Raw genomic sequence first — 23122 nt, forward strand, 5'->3', positions numbered from 1 at the left:
CGATGGTGTTGTTAGTTTGCGTGAGCGTATTCGGTTCGCGCGAAAAAGGCTTAACAAGTTTTGTGTACGTAAGTAGATAGACCCGTTTCAAATGTTACGTGAGTGTTATTCATGTGTTCATTTTTAGTAAACAGGGCCCCGCTGTTGTGTCACTTTTTGTCGAGTGAGTGAACTCAAATCCATCCGTGCCCTCGTCTATCTGACCAGCCAACGACACTTCAATCCAATGAGCTGGATTACTGAGGTGAAGCAATCGGTTAAGTTGTGTGAGTAGAACCCCTGTACGATACAAGCAATTAGTGACGTCACTACTTGCGTTTACATTGATTTTTTGGTTTACTAATGCAACAATATTTCACGATCTACTTCACCTCTCTCTGTACTTCATTGACTTAAATCTGCAAGCATCTCGTTCGCCCTCTTTCGGTTAAGCAAGACGCAACAAGCAACTGCTGCTGCGAGGGTAATGGACGATTCATGGATTCATTATTCATGAACATTTAGTGTTCATGATTAGTAAACATTGCCCGCAGCTTGTGTCACTTTTTCTTGAGTGAGTGAACCCAAATCCATCGGAGAACTCGTTCATTAGGTTGTGCAGCGTGACGTCACGAATGAACTCAGTGTTAACCGGCTGAACCTTTTTGACAGTTCAGTGGTACTGTTTACAAGCAATTTTCGGAATTTTAACTTGAACAATGTCGAGCCAGACCGGTGATGTAGTGGTAAGCGTGACTGCTTTCTCATCCCCAATGGGTCTGGGTTCAATCCCAGCCGAGGTCGGTGGGATTTTTCTAACGCATAAAAATCTCTTGTCACGTCTTCCTTCGGAAGGGAAGTAAAGCCGTTGGTCCCGGCCCATGTGTGTTGAATGGGTGCGATATCCTACGCAGGTGTGGAAGCTGCCTTCCTGCACATTCGATTGCCGTCAATGGATGGCAATCGATGTCCGTCGGTGATTGGCACTAGATTGGGGAACAGACACCGACGTTAAATAGGATGCTGTACGCTGACGTCACGAATGAACGCGATGAACCCACATTCATCAGTTTGAAATCCAGTAGTGGTTTGCTTACCTTTGCTTTATAGTCAATTCAAGTGGATTAGAGGTTTTAAATAAAACGAATTAAAATATATGATATCCGACTATGTTCGTTTGAAATATATTCCCCTCAAAAACATCTAAAAACGTTTTTCGATAACTTTTTCAAAGGGACGTATCAGCTTTTGTAAACAATGCATTTGATCGTAGATTTGGCGTAACTGATATCTCGCCCACGCATTCTAACACTACCATCAAATGGGAGATATTTCCCTCTACCTGCTAGTGGTGTAAGTAAGCGTGTGCGAGTTACCGGTTACGCCAAATCGACGATCAAATGCATTGTTTACAAAAGCTGATACGTCCCTTTGAAAAAGTAATCGAGATTTAACAAATTTCTAATTTTTTTTTTGCTTAGTCCATGTAAACAAACCACTGCCAGATGTCAAAAAAGTGAGGTTAACCTGACGGGGTAGCTCCCTATAAAGGAAAGAAGAAGAAAAAGAAGAGAAAAATGTCGAGGAGCAGCGCGGCGAAAGCATGCTTGGCATACACAGTTGTGCACACCAACTGCTCATTTGTTAATAACTTTTCACTCAGTTGTTGAATTTTTTTTTTAAGTTATTGATAGATTAGGATTATAGTTTACTATTGCAAAAAGTAGGTAAATCTTAACATTTGAATCAACGCCAATGATTTTTTACACGTTAAGTACGAGGTGTGCAGCAAGTATTTCTCACTTCATTTTTACAATGAAAAAACAAATACAGTTTATTACTAGAATTAAAATCTACTTGTTTTAACGTATTTATAACAAGCTAAAACTCTATTCTATCTACAGCTTCAAAAAGAACTATGTTAAATCAACTGTGTGCGAAGTTATTAGCAAATGAGCAGTTGGTGAATACAACTGTGTATGCCAAGCAGGGGTGAAAGGATGTTGTTCGTGGACAATTCAGAAGTGTGGTTTACATCTCACTGCAGTCTAAATAATTATCGAGAAAATCTACCCAAGAAAAAATCGACTAAGTCCACGTAAACTGTACCTTTGAACTGTCATCAGATTGAGGTTAACCCCGACGGTGCAAAACCAAATTCTCACTGATAGACGAAGCTGAGTTTTCACATCAACCGTTATTAATTACAAACATCAAAGCTTTTGATCGACCAAAGCAATGGCCATTTAGAAGCTAATTCTTTAAAAAGAATGTTCAACATTGGAATTATCAAAACAATAATGTTCGTCATGAAGACAAAAACCAATTCAACATTTCGAGAATGCCATCCACAATTCCAGAAAACGTGAACATGGCTTCATGTTATCCTGGCTGTGGAGCTGGAACATTGGGAACCTTGGAAGAACCTGGAAGTCACGGAAGGTCCCTATCCAAATCAAATGATTTGAAACCCGGTGGAGGGACTTTCGGAACATTACCGCTACTTCCAGGTTTCTTCAAGATGACTCTAGGTTCAATACGAAAGGCCTCCTGACGCTGATGCGTGGTTATTTTTTATCGCTTCCTTGGTGGGTCTTTATAGGATGGACCTTGCTGAATCCATACGTCAGGGTTGAATTTTAATTTTTTTGCGAAAACCAACTTTAAATTCACAAGAATACGTATTTTGATGGAAGTTTGGGTTTTCTGGTCAACCAAGTTAGATTTTGGCTCCGTCCTTTGAAAAATAGGCTTATATTTTATAGAATGAACCTTGCTGAATCCATTTATGAAGGACGAACCGGGTTAATATTCACAAAAGTACGTGTTTTCATAGGAATTTGATTTTTCTGTTTTCTGCTGAACTGAATTTCGGCTCCTATCTTTGAAAAATTATAGGAAAAGAAAGTTACATAACAAAAAACTGAGGTCACTACAATACTATTTGAGTTATACAACACAGTAGAGAGACCAGTTAACACAGTTGTGGTTCAATCCGTCGAAGGTTTAGTGGTTAATCGCTCGACGCAGCAGTTCTCAGAAGAACAATTGACACTTTTCAACAAGGGATTAGGATATGCGATCTCCTCAAAACCTGACGTGCATAAGCTTGCCAAAAGTAAGTAGTAAAGGAATTTCAAAATATGCTTAAACCCTTTTCCACTCGCTCAGTTAACAGCACACAGGAATTCGCAAATCAACTTCAGACATCAGGAGAGATTCGGGAAGATGAAGTTATGGTTTCATTTGATGTCACAGCACTTTTTCTGAGTGTACCAGTAAAGGAAGCCATCAACCTTTTAGAGGACTGGCAACTGAAGCAACGTGAGGATTCTACTTGGAAAAACAAAGTTCGGTCATATTTAAAGCTTACTCGTCTTTGTATGGAGGAAAATTATTTCATTTTCAGAGGAAATTTTTATAAACAAACTAAAAATGCTCCTATGGGCAATCCGCTTTCTCCATTTTTATGTGAATTGTTCATGGCTAACCTAGCAAAATACTCTGGAAGATAGGAATTTATTGCCCAAGTGTTGGTATAGGTACGTGGATGACATTTTTAGCATTGTCAAAAAGGAAGATTTATCAAAAACAAACAAACAAACATCAAATTTACTCACGAAGAAGAGAGAGACGGCAAACTCCGCTTCTTAGATCTACTCATCATCAGGGAAACGTCGTCGTTCAATTTCGAATTCTATAGGAAACCAACAAACACAAAGAGAGTAATACCAAACACTTCAAACCATTCCCATCAACACAAAATGGCCGCTTTTCACTACATGATTCACAGAATGCAAACTCTTCCTCTTAGCGATACAGCCAAATCAAAGGAAATAGCTCTCATTTTTTAAATCGCTAGACTTAATGGGCATCAGAAAAAAACAATTCAAGCAGCAATCGATAAAAGAACAAGGGATCATTTTAGGCGTATTTCGACAACTCTTACACCAGTAGCTGAGGGTTTAAAATGGGTAGCGGTGAATTTCGACATAAACATTACCAAACCATTGATTTCGAAGTTTAGAAGTTTTGGCCTAGATTTAGTATTCAGCAGCAGGACAAGTCAGTTGAAGTCACTGTTAGGATCAACAAAAGATTCAATAAATGTCTTAGGGAAAGCCGGAATCTACAAAATCTCTTGTCCAGATTGCAATAAAATCTACATTGGTCAGACGAAAAGGACTTTGGAAACAAGGTTTAAGGAACACATCGCAGAGGTAAAAAAGGCTAACAAAGAGATGGACGAAGGACTTCATTATGAATTTAAATCCAAGGTTGCAGAACATATCGTTACAAAGGGACACAATTTGACAAAGGATAACATTAATATCCTGCGGAGTGTAGCTTCGCCTTGGAAACTAGACGTAGCTGAATGATTAGAAATATTTAAACATAATCCTTCAACATTGCATAATAGAGATCAAGGTAACGGATTCTCAAGAGTCTTTAGCATGCTACCTAAAACCACACATCGTAGCATCAATCTACCTGTTGGAGACTGAATTAAGGTACCTGTTTAGGTAAATTGTGACATCGCCGGCAGTCAGTGATGTCACATATACAGATTTATCTGTAATCGTTCAGATTTTTTTTCAATATTTTGATACAGATATCGGTATATACAGATTACAGATTTTTGAAAAATATACAGATTTTTTAGATTTTTTCAAATAAAGGGAATATATTTTGCATTTTTTTTTTATTTATTAATTCCAATACATAATCGTTTCTTCCTTTTGATGTTCTGATTTCTCGTTGGAAGGAATATTAGTTTCCCTTTCTATTCCCCCTTCAGATACGAAGTTAATTAAATATATTTTGTCCACTCGGTAAACAAGCCATTTTAGAAGACCCCCAAAGTGGTTGATTACAGTTTGTGAGTCGAAGAAGCAACTGGATATTTGTATATTTAAAAGCAAACTTTAGTAATTTTTCATGATTCGCACTGAGACCATAATATAGAAATTATACAGATTTTTTCAAAGATTTTTGTCAGCCAGACAAGGTTGCAAATACTCATTTCAGCTAAAATAATGTTTTTCGGAATAATAAAACCAAAAGATGGCATGTTTTACTTGTAACTTACAAGAATAGGTTACAAAGTATGCGTTGGAAACATAAAACCTGTACATTTTGCTTTCTATGAGTCACAATCAGCGATTTTCTGATCGCTGAGTGAGTGAGTGAGTGAGTGAGTGAGTTTGTGAAAAATCGCTGATTGTGACTCTCATGAAGTGAAATAAACAGGTTTAATATGTCAAACACATTCTTTGCAACCTCTTCTTGTATCCTACCAATTCAAAATTTGATCATGGCATCTAATTATTTTATAATTCAGAAAAACATTGTTTTAGCTGAAATGAGTATTTACAACCTTGCAGCCAGATACAGATTAAAAAGATTTTTTGCGATGAAAATACAGATTGTCCTTCGAAAAAATGTGGCATCACTGCCGGCAGTGGATACCTGGTGATTTTTAGTACCTATTGATTAGAATATAACTCGCAGATAAAAGATGGATTCTTCAGTGGTGTTGAGTACTTGGCACTGATGAAGTCTGCATGTAGTAAACGAAATACGCGTATATGTCAAAAGATAACCAACACACTCAAAGCTCTTCATAACTATTTCCAGAACAACATGTGAAAAGGGCATACAAGCTTTTTGTAAACAAACCTTTGTAGGCCCTTTTCTCAGTAACCGAGGGTCGCTTACGCAAACCAGAAATATCATCGGGAAGGGGAAAGTGTCCCCTACCCGGTGATGTTAAAGGTTTGCGTTGGTGTCATATGGGTGGCGAGAAAAGGGCATAAGAAGGTTTGTTTACAAAAAGCTTGTATGCCCTTTTCACATGTTGTTCTGGATTTTCAGTTTTATGGTTTCAGTCGTCCATACTTTACTGTGAGACTTTAGTTTACATTATACGTCATGTTAAGTTATGAAACATTGCATGAAATATATCGAATATTATGTGAAATTATCCAATTTTATATGTAATATATCTTGCAAGTTCCTATTTTGCGTGGAAATAAATAAAAGTTCACATGCATGCATAATATTTTCGTCTGTGTCGATAGAAAATCTTACATCGTAACCACGAAGAGCTGATCTACCCGCAGTACTTCTTAAACAGTTTCAAGGAAAAAAACATAAAATTGAAACATTGCAAGCAAATATCAATACACACGTTGAAAAACAAACCAAAAATGCACACTGGATTAAAATACACTCCAACCAAACCAAAAATGCATTCCCCAAGTTATAGCTGAAGAAAACCATTTTCCCGTCCATAGTCCACGCTGGTAGATTTCCACCCCAACAACAATGTTCAAAGTTCTACAGAAATTAACTTTTCGCTTCACGCTCTCGTTCCATACACACCGACCTACAATTCCACAAAGAGTAGCTATTCTTCATTCCACGCCATCCTTCACCATGCGGAATTTAATCCTTTCTTTACTTTCTGCTTTCTGTTGAACTGTTTTAAAGCAGAAAAATCGAGAAAAAAAGAATGTAAAGAAAACCCGACTATCTTCACTGTTCAATCAACTTCCTTCCTCTTGGATGCACTTTGTTGTAAGAATATCCACCACCTCCACCGCCAAAACCTTGCTGCATTTCAAGTTGGCTTGGACGATGGTACCGAGTAGTTTTTGATAGTTTGCCAGTGGATCAAATTTGGACTTGCGTGCTGGAACAGAGCGGGAATGTGGGTGCAAGAAAGGATGCTCCCTGAATGTTTCAATTTTTCAGCACAGCTCCTTCGATTTCGATGGTTTCCGGTTTCGTTTCTGGAGCGAATCGTTCTGGGTTCTTTTTTTTCTTTTTCAGTGTAGGGTGGTTACTTGCAATTGAACGATAAATTTGAAAAATAAATAAAAGAAAGCCTCCTGTATGCGCCCAAGTGTGATTTTTTAGACTGCCTCAATGTATGTAACAGTTCGACAATCCTCCGCCTAGACCAATAAATTCTTACCGGCTGAGTCAACAATTGGGCCACTGTTCCGCCGCAGTGTTTCGGAATAAATGTGCTCTTTTCATCTCGTACAACAAAGGCGCATCCCTTTCTAATCCTCTCAGCTCATATTTTCTCCGGTTTGAACAACATTCAGCAACGGAACCACCTCCTCCACCACCACGAGCGAAGCAAGAAAACCGAGATAAGAAAAAGTAAAAATTCAATATAGAGAATCAAACATTCATGATAATCCGTCCGTCGAGGGAAATAAATATGCTGGTGGAATCGACGCTGCTCGGGGGGGTAGCCAGAAAAACTTAAATAAAACTCTGGAACAAGGGATTGCTGGTTTCGGTTTGCAGCACCCAAAACTGTCTCCAATGGTGAAAAGCGAAGCCAATGTGGGGAGAGAGGGAAGTAGGTCAGGATTCGATCAACTGTTTCAATTTCGATTAGGTCAAAATGGACAACCATATCGGTTGGCAGAAGTCTAGAGGTTTGGCAATTTGCCGATAAACTCGTAAACCGAAACGTGAACAAAAGGGCCGGGACGGGTCAAAGTGGGAGTCGAGAACAAGGATATTTTTTAAACCGTTAGCCTTTCGGTAGTCGAAGGATTGGTATGGAAACCCGAACTTAAGAGATGGAGTTGGCAGGGATGACTTAAGTGTTTGCTGAGATCCGAGTAAGATGTAAAATAGCATTGAGAAGCATCGCTCTATTGTTCATGCAATGTTCCAATTTGGAAAAGATTTCCTAAACCATCCCCAGTTCCGCGTTGTTCTGTCAAATATCCCCAAGATAATCTCGCCCATTAATTTTAAAATGCAGCTTTATCCCAGCTCAAAATTCCACCCTCTATTCAAATAGAGATATCCTTCCCGGAGAATCCGCTCTCCATCATAGCTAAGAATATCCCAATCTATTGTTGCCCAACCACCTTGAGCCGATTCCTTCCCCAACTTCGGAGCCCTTATCTTGAGCCATATTTTTCCGGTTCTTGTTGTTCCTGGGCTTGTGCCTTTTTCTCAACATCCACAACAACAAAAGATGTAACTCTCAGTCCCTCCAGAGATCACCCACCCACCTACATAAAACGTGATTGATTGAAGCTGTTCTCGTCCGTGCACGCTTGTTTCTTTCACAATGTAGAGCAACGCCTCTCTTCGGAATGAAAAATGCTAACGAATCATTCTTGCCTAGGAAGCAGAAAAAAAAAATGAGGGCCAGACTTAGCAGCTGTCTGAGACGGAACGTGAACTTTAAACTTCCATTTCCACCATCCGCCATCTGTTCTTGCTTCCCCGGCGAAGGCCTGGCATTACGTCAAACCTTTCGAGAGTGCAGAACAAACAGCTTGCTACCAATGACGACATCAACAACAACTACGTCGGAGTAAAGAGAAACGGTATTTGTTCGCATAATCACTTGTTTATCTTTCGACAATGAGCGAAAGCTACGGGAAGGATGTTGGATTTCTTCATTTGTTGTGATTCTTTTCTTCTGATTGCACGACTTCGTCTTAACGATTCTAAAGCGGCCGGGAAGGACATGAAGTTGTCAGTATTCTGCAACTTTTCACTCCATGAACTTTCAGATTCCGACATTATTTATCCTGTAGAAGAGATAAATCTGAAATGAATGTTCATGATTTTGAATCGGAGGCATTATAGGTAAATTAGGAAAGAAGGACAACCCAAGTAACATTGCAAGTTTTATCACGGTTTTAAAGCAGGCTACAAGTCTAAATCTTAGTCTGCAGAACCCTCATAAAACCCCAATTGTTACTTGGGATGTCTGGAGGCTTGTAAGGTAAGCTAAACAAATCTGGAAGTCAAGACCTGTTTGGAAGCTATGACAGAAGCTTCCAGAGTTAAGATGAAACATGATTGCATTTAGTTCCAAACGAGTCTAGAGGACTTGTAGTTTGGAAGTCTTGATGTTTATCTGATGATAATATCACACGGAACAAGATTGTGTTTTGTGTAGCAATAGAAATTTGAGCGGGGTTCTCTCTGATTATATAGAAATTTTGAAGATAATAATGACGACGAAATGTGATTCACCTGAGCGATGCAAAGATACTACAGGGAACGCCTTTTGACTTTGACTTTAAATAATCTTTATTTCTTGTATTTGTGTGGTTTACATGTTTGACTTATCAAGTGACACAGATGCGTCTTTTCAAGTTTAGTTTTTTTTTATTTCAAATAATTCTAGTCCTATCAGGCCTGTTTAAGATAATGACCACCTTGGTGGGATTGGGGTGTTTTAAATTGAAAAAAGGAAACTACTCATAACTACTATTTACAACTACAACTAACCTACAACTGCTATATAGACCTAATCTACTATAAACAAATTGCTTATCAAAGCATGTTCTGATATATTACATTTTTGCGCAAATTTAGTCTTAATTTCGTTAATTCTCGAATCTATTTTGGCAATGCCTGTCTCTTCGTGTAAATTTGTTATTCTAGTAGCGAAAGGACGATCAAGTACCATCATCAGCACTCTATTCTGAGCGACCTGGATTTTGTTCCTGTGAGTCTGTGCACATGATTCCCACACCAGAGCTGCGTAGAGGATCACAAGTGCTATGATTTGTTTGTAGACAGCCAGTTTGTTGACCCTTGAGAGGTGGGATCTGTAGCAAATCAGCGGATACACAGACACCTAACCAAGTCAAAACACTTGACTACAGTTTTCTCTACATGCAAACGGGAGCTTTTCATCGAACAACATCCCGAGATATGTTACTTCGGCAGACCACTCAACCCTTGTGCCATCCATGATTACAGTACAAGAGGGAGCCGGTTTTAGTTTGGGCGATTGCCGATGGAGGAAAATGATTGCTTGAGTTTTGCAGGCATTGATTTTGATTTTCCATGTGGTGGCATAATCAGCAAAGGCATTAAGGCATCGTTGAACTTTTGTTGGAGGCATCCTTCCTTTGACGGTTATTGCGGTATCATCTGCGAACACGAAAAACACGCAACCGTCTCCGAGGGGAGGAATGTCGGAAGTGTAAATGCTGTAAAGCAAGGGGCCCAGCCGACTGCCTTGCGGGACTCCTGCTGGGATGGAAAACGTGTCTGAAAGACAATCATTCAACGATACCTTAAACGACCTTTGCTGGAGGTAGTTACGGGTGATTTTAACCAGATGTAATGGAAAGTTGAAGTTACAAAGCTTGTACACAAGTTCGTCATGCCAAACATTGTCAAACGCCTTTTCGACGTTTAGCAAGGCCATGGCTGAGGACTTAGATACAGCTTTGTTACTTCGGATGTTATTCATCACCCGTACTAGCTGGTTAGATGTTAGATCCTTACCGGGTTTGCGGAGTGGTATGATTTTTTCCAGACGCTTGGAAAGAAGTGCAGTTCCAAGCATCTGTTGATGATAGCGGTTAGAAGAGACTGCACTTTCATGCTCAGTCTCTTCAAGATCAAGTTGAATATACCGTCAAATCCGGAAGCCTTCATATTCTTCGTTTATTTCAGCGTTCAGTTGTACTGTAATGATATCCACCGGAGTCACGATACAAGGGAAGGCATCTAGGTTTTGAGCTTTCATTTCGGAGTGAGTCCATTCTGGAAGCAATCTGCCAGTTCAGATCGGCCATTTTACGTTTTTTACGTCCTCTGAAACTGGCGTCTACGAACATTTCTCAACCGAATCAGTAATTGGGTGTGAGAATCAATGGTAACAAACTTACCCCTCACAGGAACTTTTCGAACGCATGTCTCGTCATCCACGGATATGGCATGCTACAGGGAAAACCTGTGATACGATTCAATAAATAATACGGCACTGGACATCGAAAAAACACTAAATGCTAACGACACCACCAAAAGAAGGTGGTTCGGTCAGGTACTGTATAGACAGCGTTGCCAGATATACCGATTTATCGGTATTTATTCCGATTTCCAAACTAGATACCGATATACAGATAAGGTTCCTCAGAATACCGATTTTTAAGATTTTATACCGATTTATACCGTTTTTTTTTTTATAAATATTCAAAATTATTATTGCCTGCCCGCGCTCGAATTACGAAGAAAATTTTTGTAAGAGACTCGTATCTTTTTGAATACCTCATATTTTTTGAGCCTTCAAAATTCTAAGCAATCATCTCTAAAGATGCCTTATGCTTGATACTCTTTCGAGTAATGTTAGCATTTCCTCACCGTTTTTGGTCACCCATCAATCGAGAAATAGTCAAGAAATATATTTTAAACATTATTTAACTTCCGGAAGTTTCTATTCATTTTTAAACTTCCCGAAGTTTCATCAAACTTCCCCTGGAATTTTCTTCCACCTTACCTTGGAAGCTTCTCCCGCCAGTTTTTTTTTTTTACTTTCCCGGAGCTTCAAGGATGCTATCAAATTTTTATTGCGGATCCACACTATCTGCAGGCACATTTAAGAAGTTCTGAAACTTCACAAAAGTCCTGGCGTTTGTGTAAGTTTTGATAAATTAAAGGCAGTTTCATTAACTTCTGTTAAACTTCGAAAACCCGGAAATTTCAGAAAAGTCCAGGGAACTCCAGTGCACTTAAGGAAACATCATACATATTTTGGAAACTTCACGAGTCCAAAGAACTTCAGGGAAATTTAATGGTTTTCAGGAACTTTAATGAAGCTCAGAGAACATCAGGACAGATCAATTAATTTCAATGAAATTTCTGAAATTATAAAGGAGTTCCGAGAAACTCAGGCAATTTCCGAAAACTTCAGCAATTTCCTGCAAATTTAGGAAACGTAAGGAAAGTTACATGCACATTAGATCATTGTGAGAACATTATATGGGAAGTTCTATGCTTTTTAATGGCAGTGACGATAACTTTCGGAAATTGAAAAAAAAAAATGGGAAGATCAGAGAACTTCAATGTTGACGTTAAAATAAATTCAAGAAAATTGTGAGAGCACTTAAGGGGGTAGTACACTTTGAACGTCCAAAAAGTAAGGCATTTTCGTTAATTTTTTTTTAAGCAATAAAATACTCAGGGAGGGCAAATATGTTATAACCCATTTATTAGTCATCCTTCGAACTACAATTTGTATTTTTTGTTTTTAATTCGATTGGCGTCTCCCCGTGGCCGGTACACCAGGTCGCGCGGGCGTCCTCGCGTGGAAGTCGGAAAACGGCGTGGGGAAATACTCCTTTCCATGTGATCCTGGAACATAAATCGAACAAAAATCCTGATTAGTAATGAAATTTGGGTTAGAAATACGTATTCCGATTTTTAAATTAATTTTTTCAAAAGTTGTGGCCTTAGGAAAAAATAGTCCACTTTTTCACCCTAAAAATGCTTACAAAATCGTGGATTAAAAATCCATTTTTGACTAAATCGAAAATGTGGATGCGTATTTCTAAGCAGAATTTAATTATGAACAAAAAAACCTAGGCGATATTCAAATTTGATGGTAACTGGTTAGAGTTATTTCCCATGCCAGTTTGAAAAACCCCGTTTCGAGATAAACGCGTTTAAAGATAAAAATGCTCTCTCAGCGCGCCGGTACATGTTTTAGGAAATCGGTTCGTAAAGCGGTAAGGAATATTCTGGTGGACTTGGAGTCTTTTCTAAATTAAAGTATACATCCCAAGGAACATTTTATGCAAAAAAAAATGCATTTTTTTGAAAAATCAAAGTGTACTCCCCCCTTAAGAGATTTCGTAATCTTCAAAAAAAAAAGTCTAGAAATCATCTAAGATGATTAGAGATAGTCTTATTATAATCAGGGAAGTTCCAAGCGCTTCGAGGATGACCAGAGAACTCCAACAAAGCCCCTAATTTCAGGAAAATTACTTTTTTAAGGAATTTCGAGGAATTATGGAATATTCCTAAGTGCATTTCAGGAATGTTCCTAAAACTTCAGGGAAATTTCAGAGTCTTCAGGGATGTATTTTGAATATCAATAAAATTTTCTGTCCAGGAATCTCTTTCTTCCGGAATTATGTCCTTGTTACTTTCGACTGTTCCGTAAGCGCTCTGGCTTCCAACTTTCTTCAGATGTTTCTTCCAATCTACATAAGAAAGTTTTTGCCAGCGTCTCCAGAAAGTTTATTTCGTCTTCTCAAGGAAGTTCAATTAATTATCCCACAAATTTCTTTTTCTTCTTCTGGAAGTTTGACCATAAGCCAAAGATATTTTTGTTCGACTTCGATTGGAAGGTTTTTCGGAGCTTCTTCTGGCTTTCTCTGGAAATGGCTACTTCTGGAAATTTACTTCTGGTTTCCGAAACTTTTCTGACTTCCTTTGGATGTGACATCCGATTTTTTTTCCGATAGTTTATTTGAATTTTCACCACAAGTTTCTCAATTCGCATCTCGGAAGTTTCCCGGAGGTTTTTCCAGCATTTCTCGAACTTCATCCAGGAGAGCTTCTTTCGTCTTTCTCTGGATGCTTTTTCAGCTCCATTCACAAGCTTATTAAAACATTCCCCGGAGTTTTCTTCCGATCATAGTTCAAAAGCTAAAATTTTGATTTGATTAACGGCTTTCTCAGTCTTAAAACACTGCAACGAATACAATGTAATCTGCCCGACATTTCTTCCATAGGTTGTGGCCTTTTTCAAGGGGAAATATTGTTTGTCGTTATTGTCAGTAATTTAGTCGTTGTTGTGGCTGATTTTTATTTTGTTTCATTTAGTGATATTTAATTGAAAAAAAAACACTACTTGGTCACAATTTTGATTGGCACTTGAGAACAACGATATTTAAAAAAATTAAATTAAAAAATTAAAGAGTATTTTAAGACTGAGAAAGCCGTCAAACAAAGCAATTCCCATCAAATCTCAGTCGCTTTCAAAAACGGCGAAAATATAAAATTAAATAAATAGTAAATACTGATAAATACAATTTTTTTAAAACCTTTGATACAGGGAAGTGGCACCCCTATCTCTAATTATAACAAGTAGCCGTAGCGAGCATAACCGCGGGCCTACGCTTGGGTCTAGCTTTGATTGCTTTGTTTTAACTTTTTTATGCTGCCTACGAAAAGATGGCTGCGTGCCAGTCCCTTGCTTTGATACCGATAAACTTTAAAACAATCTGGCAACGCTGTGTATGGACAAAAGTAATAATTAAGAGCATATCAGCTGAAGCTCCTACTCTTTTGACGGTTTTGTCGCTTGTCAATCGAATAAAAAATAGTCATTTTTCGAAAGCTGGAACATCATGCCCCACGCATCTTGAGTATTTTAATCATAATCTTCATTTGCTTTGCCTTTCTACACTAAATTATGCGTTGTATAGAAATAACCGGTAGAATATCAGTATCCACCCAGCTAAAGCCTCTTCCCTGGTTTAGTTTTTCTCGTTAAACTCCTTCTCGCAACAAGTTGGTAAATCTTAGCCTTTAGCAGAAAGACGCTTAACACTTTTTTCGGCGAATCTAAGAAGGAACTCTTCTCTATGCTTGTTCAGATAAATTAGAACTTATATTTATTTTCTCTACTGCGCTAAATCAAACGAGTAAAAATAAGAAGGGATGTCCGTTACGCGCTACATTAATTGAAAATTCGATAAATATTTAATCGAATAGCTGGAAAAATCTTTACGATTAATCGTTAATCGAATAATTGAACTTTTAGGCATCTCTAGAAAATAGTGTAATTTCATGTTTTTTGGTGGTCCTTTGAAAATGTCGAAAAGCAGAATTGCAACCAGCAAGTGTAACCCAAGAACCAAAAGCGGCGCGATGCTAGTTTTCATTGCTGTGACGACGACTGGATTAAGGAGCTTAGAAGCAAAGGGGTGAAAGTCTTCTGATGACCATGGCTTTCACTAACCTATTTCGCACTATTTCTGCTATGCTCTTCTATCATCCAGAACACCCAACGTATCAATGAATGTGTTAGCCGTTGACTTATTAACGAAACAGAAAGTCGATGAAGAGAATCGATAAAAATCACTTGCACCCCTGCTTCCAAGTTTGGTTACAAGATTACAACTCTGTAGAGCATTTAGAATGGTCATTGGGGGCGTGTGGTTCTGAATATGACAATGAGTGTGCAAAATGTTACGCAATTGCATCCTCCCTATTAACACACGCCCGAAGATCGGAGGCAAATGCCACTTTGACTTGTTTCGTCTACTAACGACTCTCTGGTGACAGTGTTGGGGAAGCAGCAGTGCTATCTCGACATGGTTTGTCTAGAAAAGATTATCTGATTACTGTGTTTTTTTTTCCTTTGATTTGTATTCCGTTGATCTTGTTTTCCGAATGCCACTTCGACTTGTTTCGTTTACTAACAATTCTCTGATGACTGTGGTGGGGAAGCAGCATATGCATGTACGTGATTGGTGGATTTGTTATTTATTTCGACGCTTTTGGAAAATGCTTGACATTTACCACTTTTTCAATAGTTCAAAAGCATTGCTAACGATGCGTAAAAATATTTCTGACTGATTAGAGATAAAATTATTTAAATTAGTCCCGGGGCAGCTGAGTTATTAACGTTCAAAATCTTTCATAAATTTGTTACATGTTCCATCTTTGGTTTTCACAAAGTGTATCCCCATATGGAAATCACAAAAAAAATGTGAATGCCAATGAATAAATAAAATAGCACCGGTAAAATTGAAAATATTGAATGAATGTACGTATGTATGTATGTAAGGTAGCCACCAACCTTTCAAAGATCTTGTCTTGTATGCAGCTCCAGCTAATAGCAAGATCAATTTGAGCAACCGATCTGAATTCACAATATCGCTGTATGAAGAGCCAAACACGGAGGGGCGGACCCGTAAGCAGAGACACTTAGGCAAAATCCACGGGAATTAATGAATCTCCTTCTAACGTAACGATCCAACAAATCGAATAAAGCAATTCGCAATACTTAGTAAGCTTCCTACAGGACAGTTTGTTAAGAAGGGCACGTTAATCACACTGAAGCTGTTGGAGTATAATTCACACCACCACAATCTAATCGAAAGGATATAGAAAATGATAGTGTTTATTCCCTCCCAGACTCCGGTTGTCCTATCACTTTATCGTCCAGTTCCAAGTCAAATGGTACCATGATGCTCCCACTCAAACCAGTATTTATTTATATAAAGTAAACATATGTAATGGAGAAATGAAATATGTCAGAACATTGAATTATGAAAATACATTTATACGGATAAAATAGGTACCGTTCCGATTCAAATTTCGGACGATTCAAATTTCGGACACTTTCATTTTTAATTAATTATTACATCCAGTTAGAAACAAAGTAATAATGTAAGATGATCGTGGAGGGCACTAGTCAAAAAAATTTAAAATTTACAAGACATGTGGATCATATTCGACCGAGATAATCAACTTTTAAAAGTGTCCGAAATTCGAGTTTAAGTGTCCGAAATTTGAATCGGCACGGTAGTTCATATTCTGCAATGAAAATTATATACATTAAATAATAAGATGCAGCTCTATGTCTCCTACACAGAGTACCAAAACTACCCAACGGTTGAGTTCTTTAAAGTTGTTGCCTGTCACTTGCTCTCTTGTTGTTGTCAAAAGAGCAAAATAAACCAAAATTGAATTCTATTCACCCAACCTGACAGTTCCGTGCACCAAGTTAAAATTGAGGAAGCTGAGTAAAACTTAATTTTGAGTAATTTGAACTTATTGTTGAGTGAAAACAACTTAAAGGTAAGTAATCCTGTTTACATGCAAGTGAATGACTACAACTCAAAATTGAGTTGGCGCACGGAACTCCCAACCTGGGTGAAATGAACTCAAAAATAGGTACTTTTTTTCTTTCCGTGTAAGCTAACAATGGCAGGAGGATGTAACATTGAACTGTCAAAGTTATACAGCCATCCATAGCAAATCGATATAGTGGTTCTCAGAATTTCGTAAAAAATTGAAGTTTTGTTCCTCATCGCAAAATATCAGACTCGTTTTTTTTTTTTTTTTTTTTTTTCATAATGGCGATCATGTTAGGGTAGTCCAAAAATTGTTTATTTTTTCAAAAATCAAAATCCATAACTTTTGAACCACTGGGCCGATTTCAAAGATCGAAATATCAAATGAAATCTAATTAAAAATATCTTTAAGGACAAAAAGAAAATGACTATAATGTTGACCTATGGATCTTAGATTGGGTCCATCGCTAAAAATCTGCTTTTTTATCAATTTTATCTAGATGAACGGTGCTAGTGGATATTTTTGGTCGCTATTGAAAATTTAGTCGATTGCTGAATTTGTGTATGGGCCCAAATTAGGGGCACTAAAGCCGATATTACATCCGTTTCCCCTATATAATGATATTAAAAAATATATATTTTGTATTGAAAAACCAGTGACGGTGGTTACATTCAATTATTCCTAATGTTTCTTCGAGAGCGTGGTTAAAAGGCTTGTACTTGTGTGATGAGTAGTCTTATGACCAACCACTAACCCCTAGATACGCATCTCCATAGAATAAACCTCATGGACAGCAACATCTGTCGGTGTGGAAACGATTAAGATGACAGTTTGGCAATGTACGGATAATGACGCCGCCAGAGAGCGACTTTTGCATACCCTCGAGACCCAAAGAAGACAACCCTAAATCTGTTTCTGCTATATGCAGTCAATTTATGTGTTTCTGAAAATGTCTATTATATGAATTTAATTCCTGTGTGCGTTTTTTATTTCTTTTGTTACTCATGTTTTCCTTGTCTTCTCGTCTCGATGAGTCTTATCGTCGCCACCAAAGACAACAACAGTCTCGAACCCTGGTCACAAAGCACAACTCTATAGCACTGGCGACAACTCTCTGATGAGACAACGATACCCCATTTCCAAGCTCCACCACTGATCCTTCCCTAAAAAATGCTACCCTTTTATCCTCAGGTAAACCGCGAGTAATCGGTCCATCCTCACTAGACGTAGTATTAAGTTATTCTTGTTAGTCTGCAATTAATAAAATATCGGCTCCATAGAGCTAACGTGATTGAGCCTCCCAAATAAATTTATTGAAAAAAAAACCACTTCATTATTCTCAGAGATGTTCCAAGTATTTCGAGGAAGATCAGAGATCTTCATAGAAGTTCCAATAGTTAATTGCAGGAACTTTCAAGAAGTTTCTAAAAATTATGGAGTATTATGGAGGAAGGTTCTGAAAATTCTGTTGATATGTGGGATCTTCAGGGAAATTCCATGAATGTTAAGAAAATTGTTTGGAACGCTTGAGTTGTTTCGGGAACTAAAAAAAAGACGAGATTGGCTTTGAATACCACTGGGTGGATATGGTTTGGTCCGGGTTCCGAATAACTAAGGTGTCCAAGAAAAGGTAGTTGGCATTGGTCCTCCTTTTCGACAGAGGATTGTAGATGTTGGTTGTATTCGTTGAAACTGTTCTGTGTATTTTCGATTTGCTCCTGTGGTAGTGCCAGGATGAGATCATCCACGTATTTTTTTGAGACCAGAAATTGGGAAGTTTAGTATCTTGGTGACAGTCCTTAGGAAGATTTTCATTACCAATTATGCCAGAATTTGGGAAAGAGGATTTCCCATAGCTGTTCCAAATTGTTGTTGGTAATATTTGTTGCGAAACTGGAAATAGCAACTGTCCATACAGAAGTTAACCACCTCGAGGAACAAATCTAGGTTTATTTTGTTTATTGATTTATTTAATAAGGCTCAAACTAATTAACTTTACAGAGCCGAGGATTCTTGATCACTATACAATACATCTTAAAACTATAGTCAAAAGGTAGAACACAATAAACACTGGACGCAAAACGTGGTCAGTACTAACACACTCATCACGAAACGGTTGCTTTCCAAAGTCAACGACGCATTGACCGAAAGAACTACTGAACACTGAATCTATCTAGGTTTATGTTGGTTGCTTTCCTAATAGTGTCCCAGTTCATGATGATATCATGTTCGACCAGTTTCTTCGGTATGTTCGTGAAGAGGAAGACTTCGTTGAAAGATACTAACACGCAGCGTTGCCAGTATTCCAGATTTATCTCGATTTTCCAGATTTTTAGTCGTCTTCCCAGATACACAGCCAGACCACGTATATTTCCAGATTTTTCAAATATGTTCCAGATTTTCCAAGATTTTTTAAACATGTTGCATTAAAAATATCACTGCAATTGATTTACCCTCTAATAAAAAAAGCCAAACTTGATAGGGGAAATGTTGGCTTCGGCAATACCTTCACCTATTATCGTCAGGGGGTAAACAAAGTCCTAGAGCACTCAAATTTGGCCAATAGTTGCTATGAAACACAATGTATCCACATGCCAAAATTGAGCTCTCAAGGATGTTGTTTACCCCCCTGACGATAATAGGTTAAGGTATTGTCGAAGCCAACTTTTTCCCTACTTTAATTTTAAAAGGCCATCAACGTTGGACATTATTGGACATTAAGGTAATTCTGAAAATAGTTCACAGTTAAGTGTGCGGCGAATTCTTTGTGAAATCAAAGGAGAATTTCAAACTTATTCGGATTAGAATTACATCCCTCTTTGTGAGCTTCGGGGTCGTACGGCGTCACCCATCATTTAGGCGTATTGTGATTGCCACGAAGTGAGGGTTCGATTCCAGCCGGTGCTAATTTTGGCAACCTGAAAATTTCCCTACTGGTCTAATGGGTGTGGTGTGTCGTCCGTTATCTAGTGTTAAATATTCAGTCTGTGCAACCTCTGGTTGAAGACAGTGTCAACTGTCTTTGTCAACTCTGATGACAATTGCATGGAGGTTTTGGCAATAAAGGAAATACAATCCCGAAGAGAAATCATAGAAAATTCTTATGATGAAACTTAAGGAGTATGCTGATACGAATCGTGAGAATAATGTCGATGGAATTCTGTCCATTGTTTCTATGGAGTTAAATTTCAACAACATTTTAAGAGCAATTTCTGGGAGACTTTCAAACCCATTTTGGCAAAGTACTTGAGTACTTAGGTAATACTGAAAAGGATTTCAAAAAAATTCTGACCTTACCTACAAAGCAGTTTAATGGGAATTATCGGATAAGTCTGGGAAGAGTTTGACAGTCATTCTGAAGAGTGTACCAAGGAAATCGTTAAGAATATTTTAGGAATTTTCATAAAGAAAAATGGCCACAAATTTAAGGCAATTCTTGAGAATTATTACCAATTTGAGGGAGTTGTGGAATTGGAGAGAGATTTATTAAAAATTACAAGAGGTAATGTTACTGGAAAAGTTAAGATATTTTCAAGATTATTTTAGGAAAATATAGAAAAGAAATATAGAATTTAACTAAAAAAGCGGAGATATTCTGTGAAGAGTTCCAAGTAAATTCAGACTAACAAAAAATTCATGATCTGGGACGCAGGAATAATAAAAATTCCTGGAATTTAAAATCATTGCAAGATCCTGAGACTTCAAAAATGAAGCTATCGGACTTTCATTTTAGTACTATAATAACATGATTCTTTGGCATAATGTTCATGCGAATAGTGGAGTTACCCGTAGCTTAGGTAAACTGTGTGTGAGTTCCACGATGTTTGACTTGATTCCCATTTCAGACCGGTGAATTTGGCTTCAAAATAAAATTGCCTACTGGTCTGCTGGGTGTTGTGTTTTATATGATGTCTGAAATTAAACTGTAAATCTGATCAACCTCAGAGTAATATTAGAATTATTTAGAACTAATAAAATCTTTAAATTCTGGTACTGCATCAAACAGTAAGGACTACATCGACTATTAGTTCAAAAAATCCATCCCATCAAATTTCCTTGATTCTTTGCTTTTTACTCTTTTAAAAAAATTTACAGTTTTAAAAAAAATCTAACCATATTTTCTGCAGCTTTCACCCACATTTAACTTAATTTTTGAAATGCTGCGTAATGGATATTTGAACTTTTTGGGCACACCAATGTGTCAATACTTTTCAACTATTGGATGATTTTAGCAATGCTAACAAGTTATTTTCTTTGTATAATTTATTTAAACATGTAATTTATAACTATTCTAGTACTTTAAATAAATTCCAGATGATCATACTGACCTATTTTTACGGGAGATTGGCACATCACTTTGATTTCAATAGCATTATGTTAAAAAGAGGATGTTTTGGAGCATTCCAGATTTTTAAATTTTACCCGATACAGATTTTTCTGAAAATGACCTGGCAACGCTGCTAACACGTATCGGGTGGGTAGTGTAACCGATGTGATGTAGTCAACGAACGTGAAGGTGTGGTCAAAATCGGGAGAGCACTGTATAACCATTTAAATCAGATTAAAATGCAATGCAATACCTGTATCATCATCACCAATCTAATTATTTCCATTTGCTGCTTTTTTCAGGTGACAACACGGCGGCGATATCGCGTCGGAAAACGAGTGGCGCCGGCGCCACCATTGCAGTGACTACACATCTGTCCTCGCTGCTGCTGGACTGCCTCTACGTGGTACCGGGAGTGATAGCATCCTTCCTGCTGACGGCCAGGTACCAGGCCTGAATGTGAAGCAACATCCTCCTCTGTCGGCAGCCTCCTAGTAGGTTCCAAAGCAACCGAAAAACAAACCAACTGTACAGTAGTTACTGTCGTCGTCTGTAGTTAGTAAGTTAAGGAAGTACGGCTCTCGAACAAACGGAATCCAGTAAAACGAAAAACACAAAAAAAAAGTGTTTCTCATCAGCCCTGGACAGATCGTCCAGGACAAGAACCGAGAGGGGGAAGCGGCGAAAACATGCTAAAGCAATTGCTTTTCCCCTGTAACAACTGACAGCACGCTGAGAGAGGCAGACAAATTGAGAGAACAATATTTCGAAAAGTTTCATTCATGCTGGGCGAAATTTGCAGAACACAACCTCCTTCAGGCACGTGATGACAGCAGTGGGGCGAGGGAGATTTATGTCGCCAATTGAGGGATAAAGGAACACGAAATGTAAATTTTCTGTTAGGCTACAAAAGCGGAAATTAAATTTAAAACTATCACAAACTTTGAGAAACCGGTGGCATTGGTGGCGAAACATGGGTTTCCTATTTGAAATAGTATTCAGTGTCACTTCTCTCGATAAAGGGATGAAGCAACGCCCACAGGACGCCATTGTATTGGTCTAAAGCATTGTTTGAATTCAAGTAAAAGTTTGTTTTTGATTAACACACAAATTTATAGTTTGCGTCGAAACAAGTGCTGCCATCTATGTTTTACAAATACTGAATGACGCCATGGCTGTTTAAGGTAATGAGTATGAGATGGTAGCACTGATTTCAAATGAGTTCAAATATTTTTCAAAACAGGAATGCTTTTGCTTTATGGTCAATTCTGAAAACAGTCATCGACACATACTCACTGACAGTGAAGTTGGGAAAGTTAGACTAGAATATCTAAAATCCACTGATACCTTAGCTTACAGTCAAACCCAGTAGCGAATTCAATAGAATGATGACACATTCACAGCAATAAAATCTCAAAGGAATTTATGCATCGGACCCGATGTTCCAGGAAAAAATACACCACACACACACACACACACAAACAACACTATTGCACTCTTGTGAAACAAAAAAATAACACAACATAAACAATGCAAGCAAGCAGATGAAAATGTGCATCAACGTGAACGAACAACAACCGGAGAAAAACAATTTCGAGCTTAAATTATTCAAGTCCATTCAACAACAAAAAAAAACAAAGAGGCTGAGTACGGAAAACTGAATGTTAATGACCAAAACGGTGCATCTAGCCGAAAACGAGTGTTGTTGTTGTTGTTAAAAACTGCTCCGGTCAATACAAAATAATGATGGAAATGAAAAGAACTGTAAATAGAGTTTCATTAAAATAGGAGGCAACTCAGTAAAAGCACATAAACGACCCGCTGGTGATGGAATGTCAGAAATTAATTATCCATCCGAGGGAGCCGCACATTCATTCGGGACCCGGGTGGAAAATCGCAATTACAAACTGCAAATAAACTGAAGATGAAAAGAAGTGGTCGAATTCTAGGGTCTCTGGAAGGCCAAGTGGCATGCCGTGGGAGGAACTCTCGCAAATTACTCTATTGATAGCTGTCATTTACATGGAATTGACATAAAGTTGAATGGTGGCCTCTGGTATTTAGGTTCGGAACAAAATACTAAAGGTAATATGGTGATTATTTCAGCTTGAATGATCACTATTTTCTTTACCGCTAAAAGCGTTTATCGGAAAGTCTTGAATTATAGGGTGTCCCAGAAAGAACACGCATCGTTTGTTACTAGAATAAAAC

The 23122-nt window shown here is 38.0% G+C and overlaps 1 protein-coding gene across 3 annotated transcripts in view; it reads left to right on the forward strand.

Moving 5' to 3' along the window:
- The window catches only part of dpr12 (defective proboscis extension response 12), an 852041-nt gene extending 829196 nt beyond the window's left edge, over window positions 1–22845 (forward strand). For all 3 annotated transcript variants that reach the window (XM_065231890.1, XM_065231892.1, XM_065231891.1), the window contains exon 8: window positions 21214–22845. In XM_065231890.1, coding sequence (XP_065087962.1) covers window positions 21214–21368 — 155 coding nt within the window. In that variant the 3' untranslated portion in view covers window positions 21369–22845. The remainder of the gene's footprint in view (window positions 1–21213) is intronic.
- The last annotated feature ends 277 nt before the right edge of the window (window positions 22846–23122 follow it).

The sequence above is a fragment of the Ochlerotatus camptorhynchus genome, unplaced genomic scaffold, assembly GCF_037179485.1.
Source record: "Ochlerotatus camptorhynchus isolate MF236.1 unplaced genomic scaffold, CSIRO-AGI_Acam_v1.1 ptg000361l, whole genome shotgun sequence".
Taxonomy (NCBI): domain Eukaryota; kingdom Metazoa; phylum Arthropoda; class Insecta; order Diptera; family Culicidae; genus Ochlerotatus; species Ochlerotatus camptorhynchus.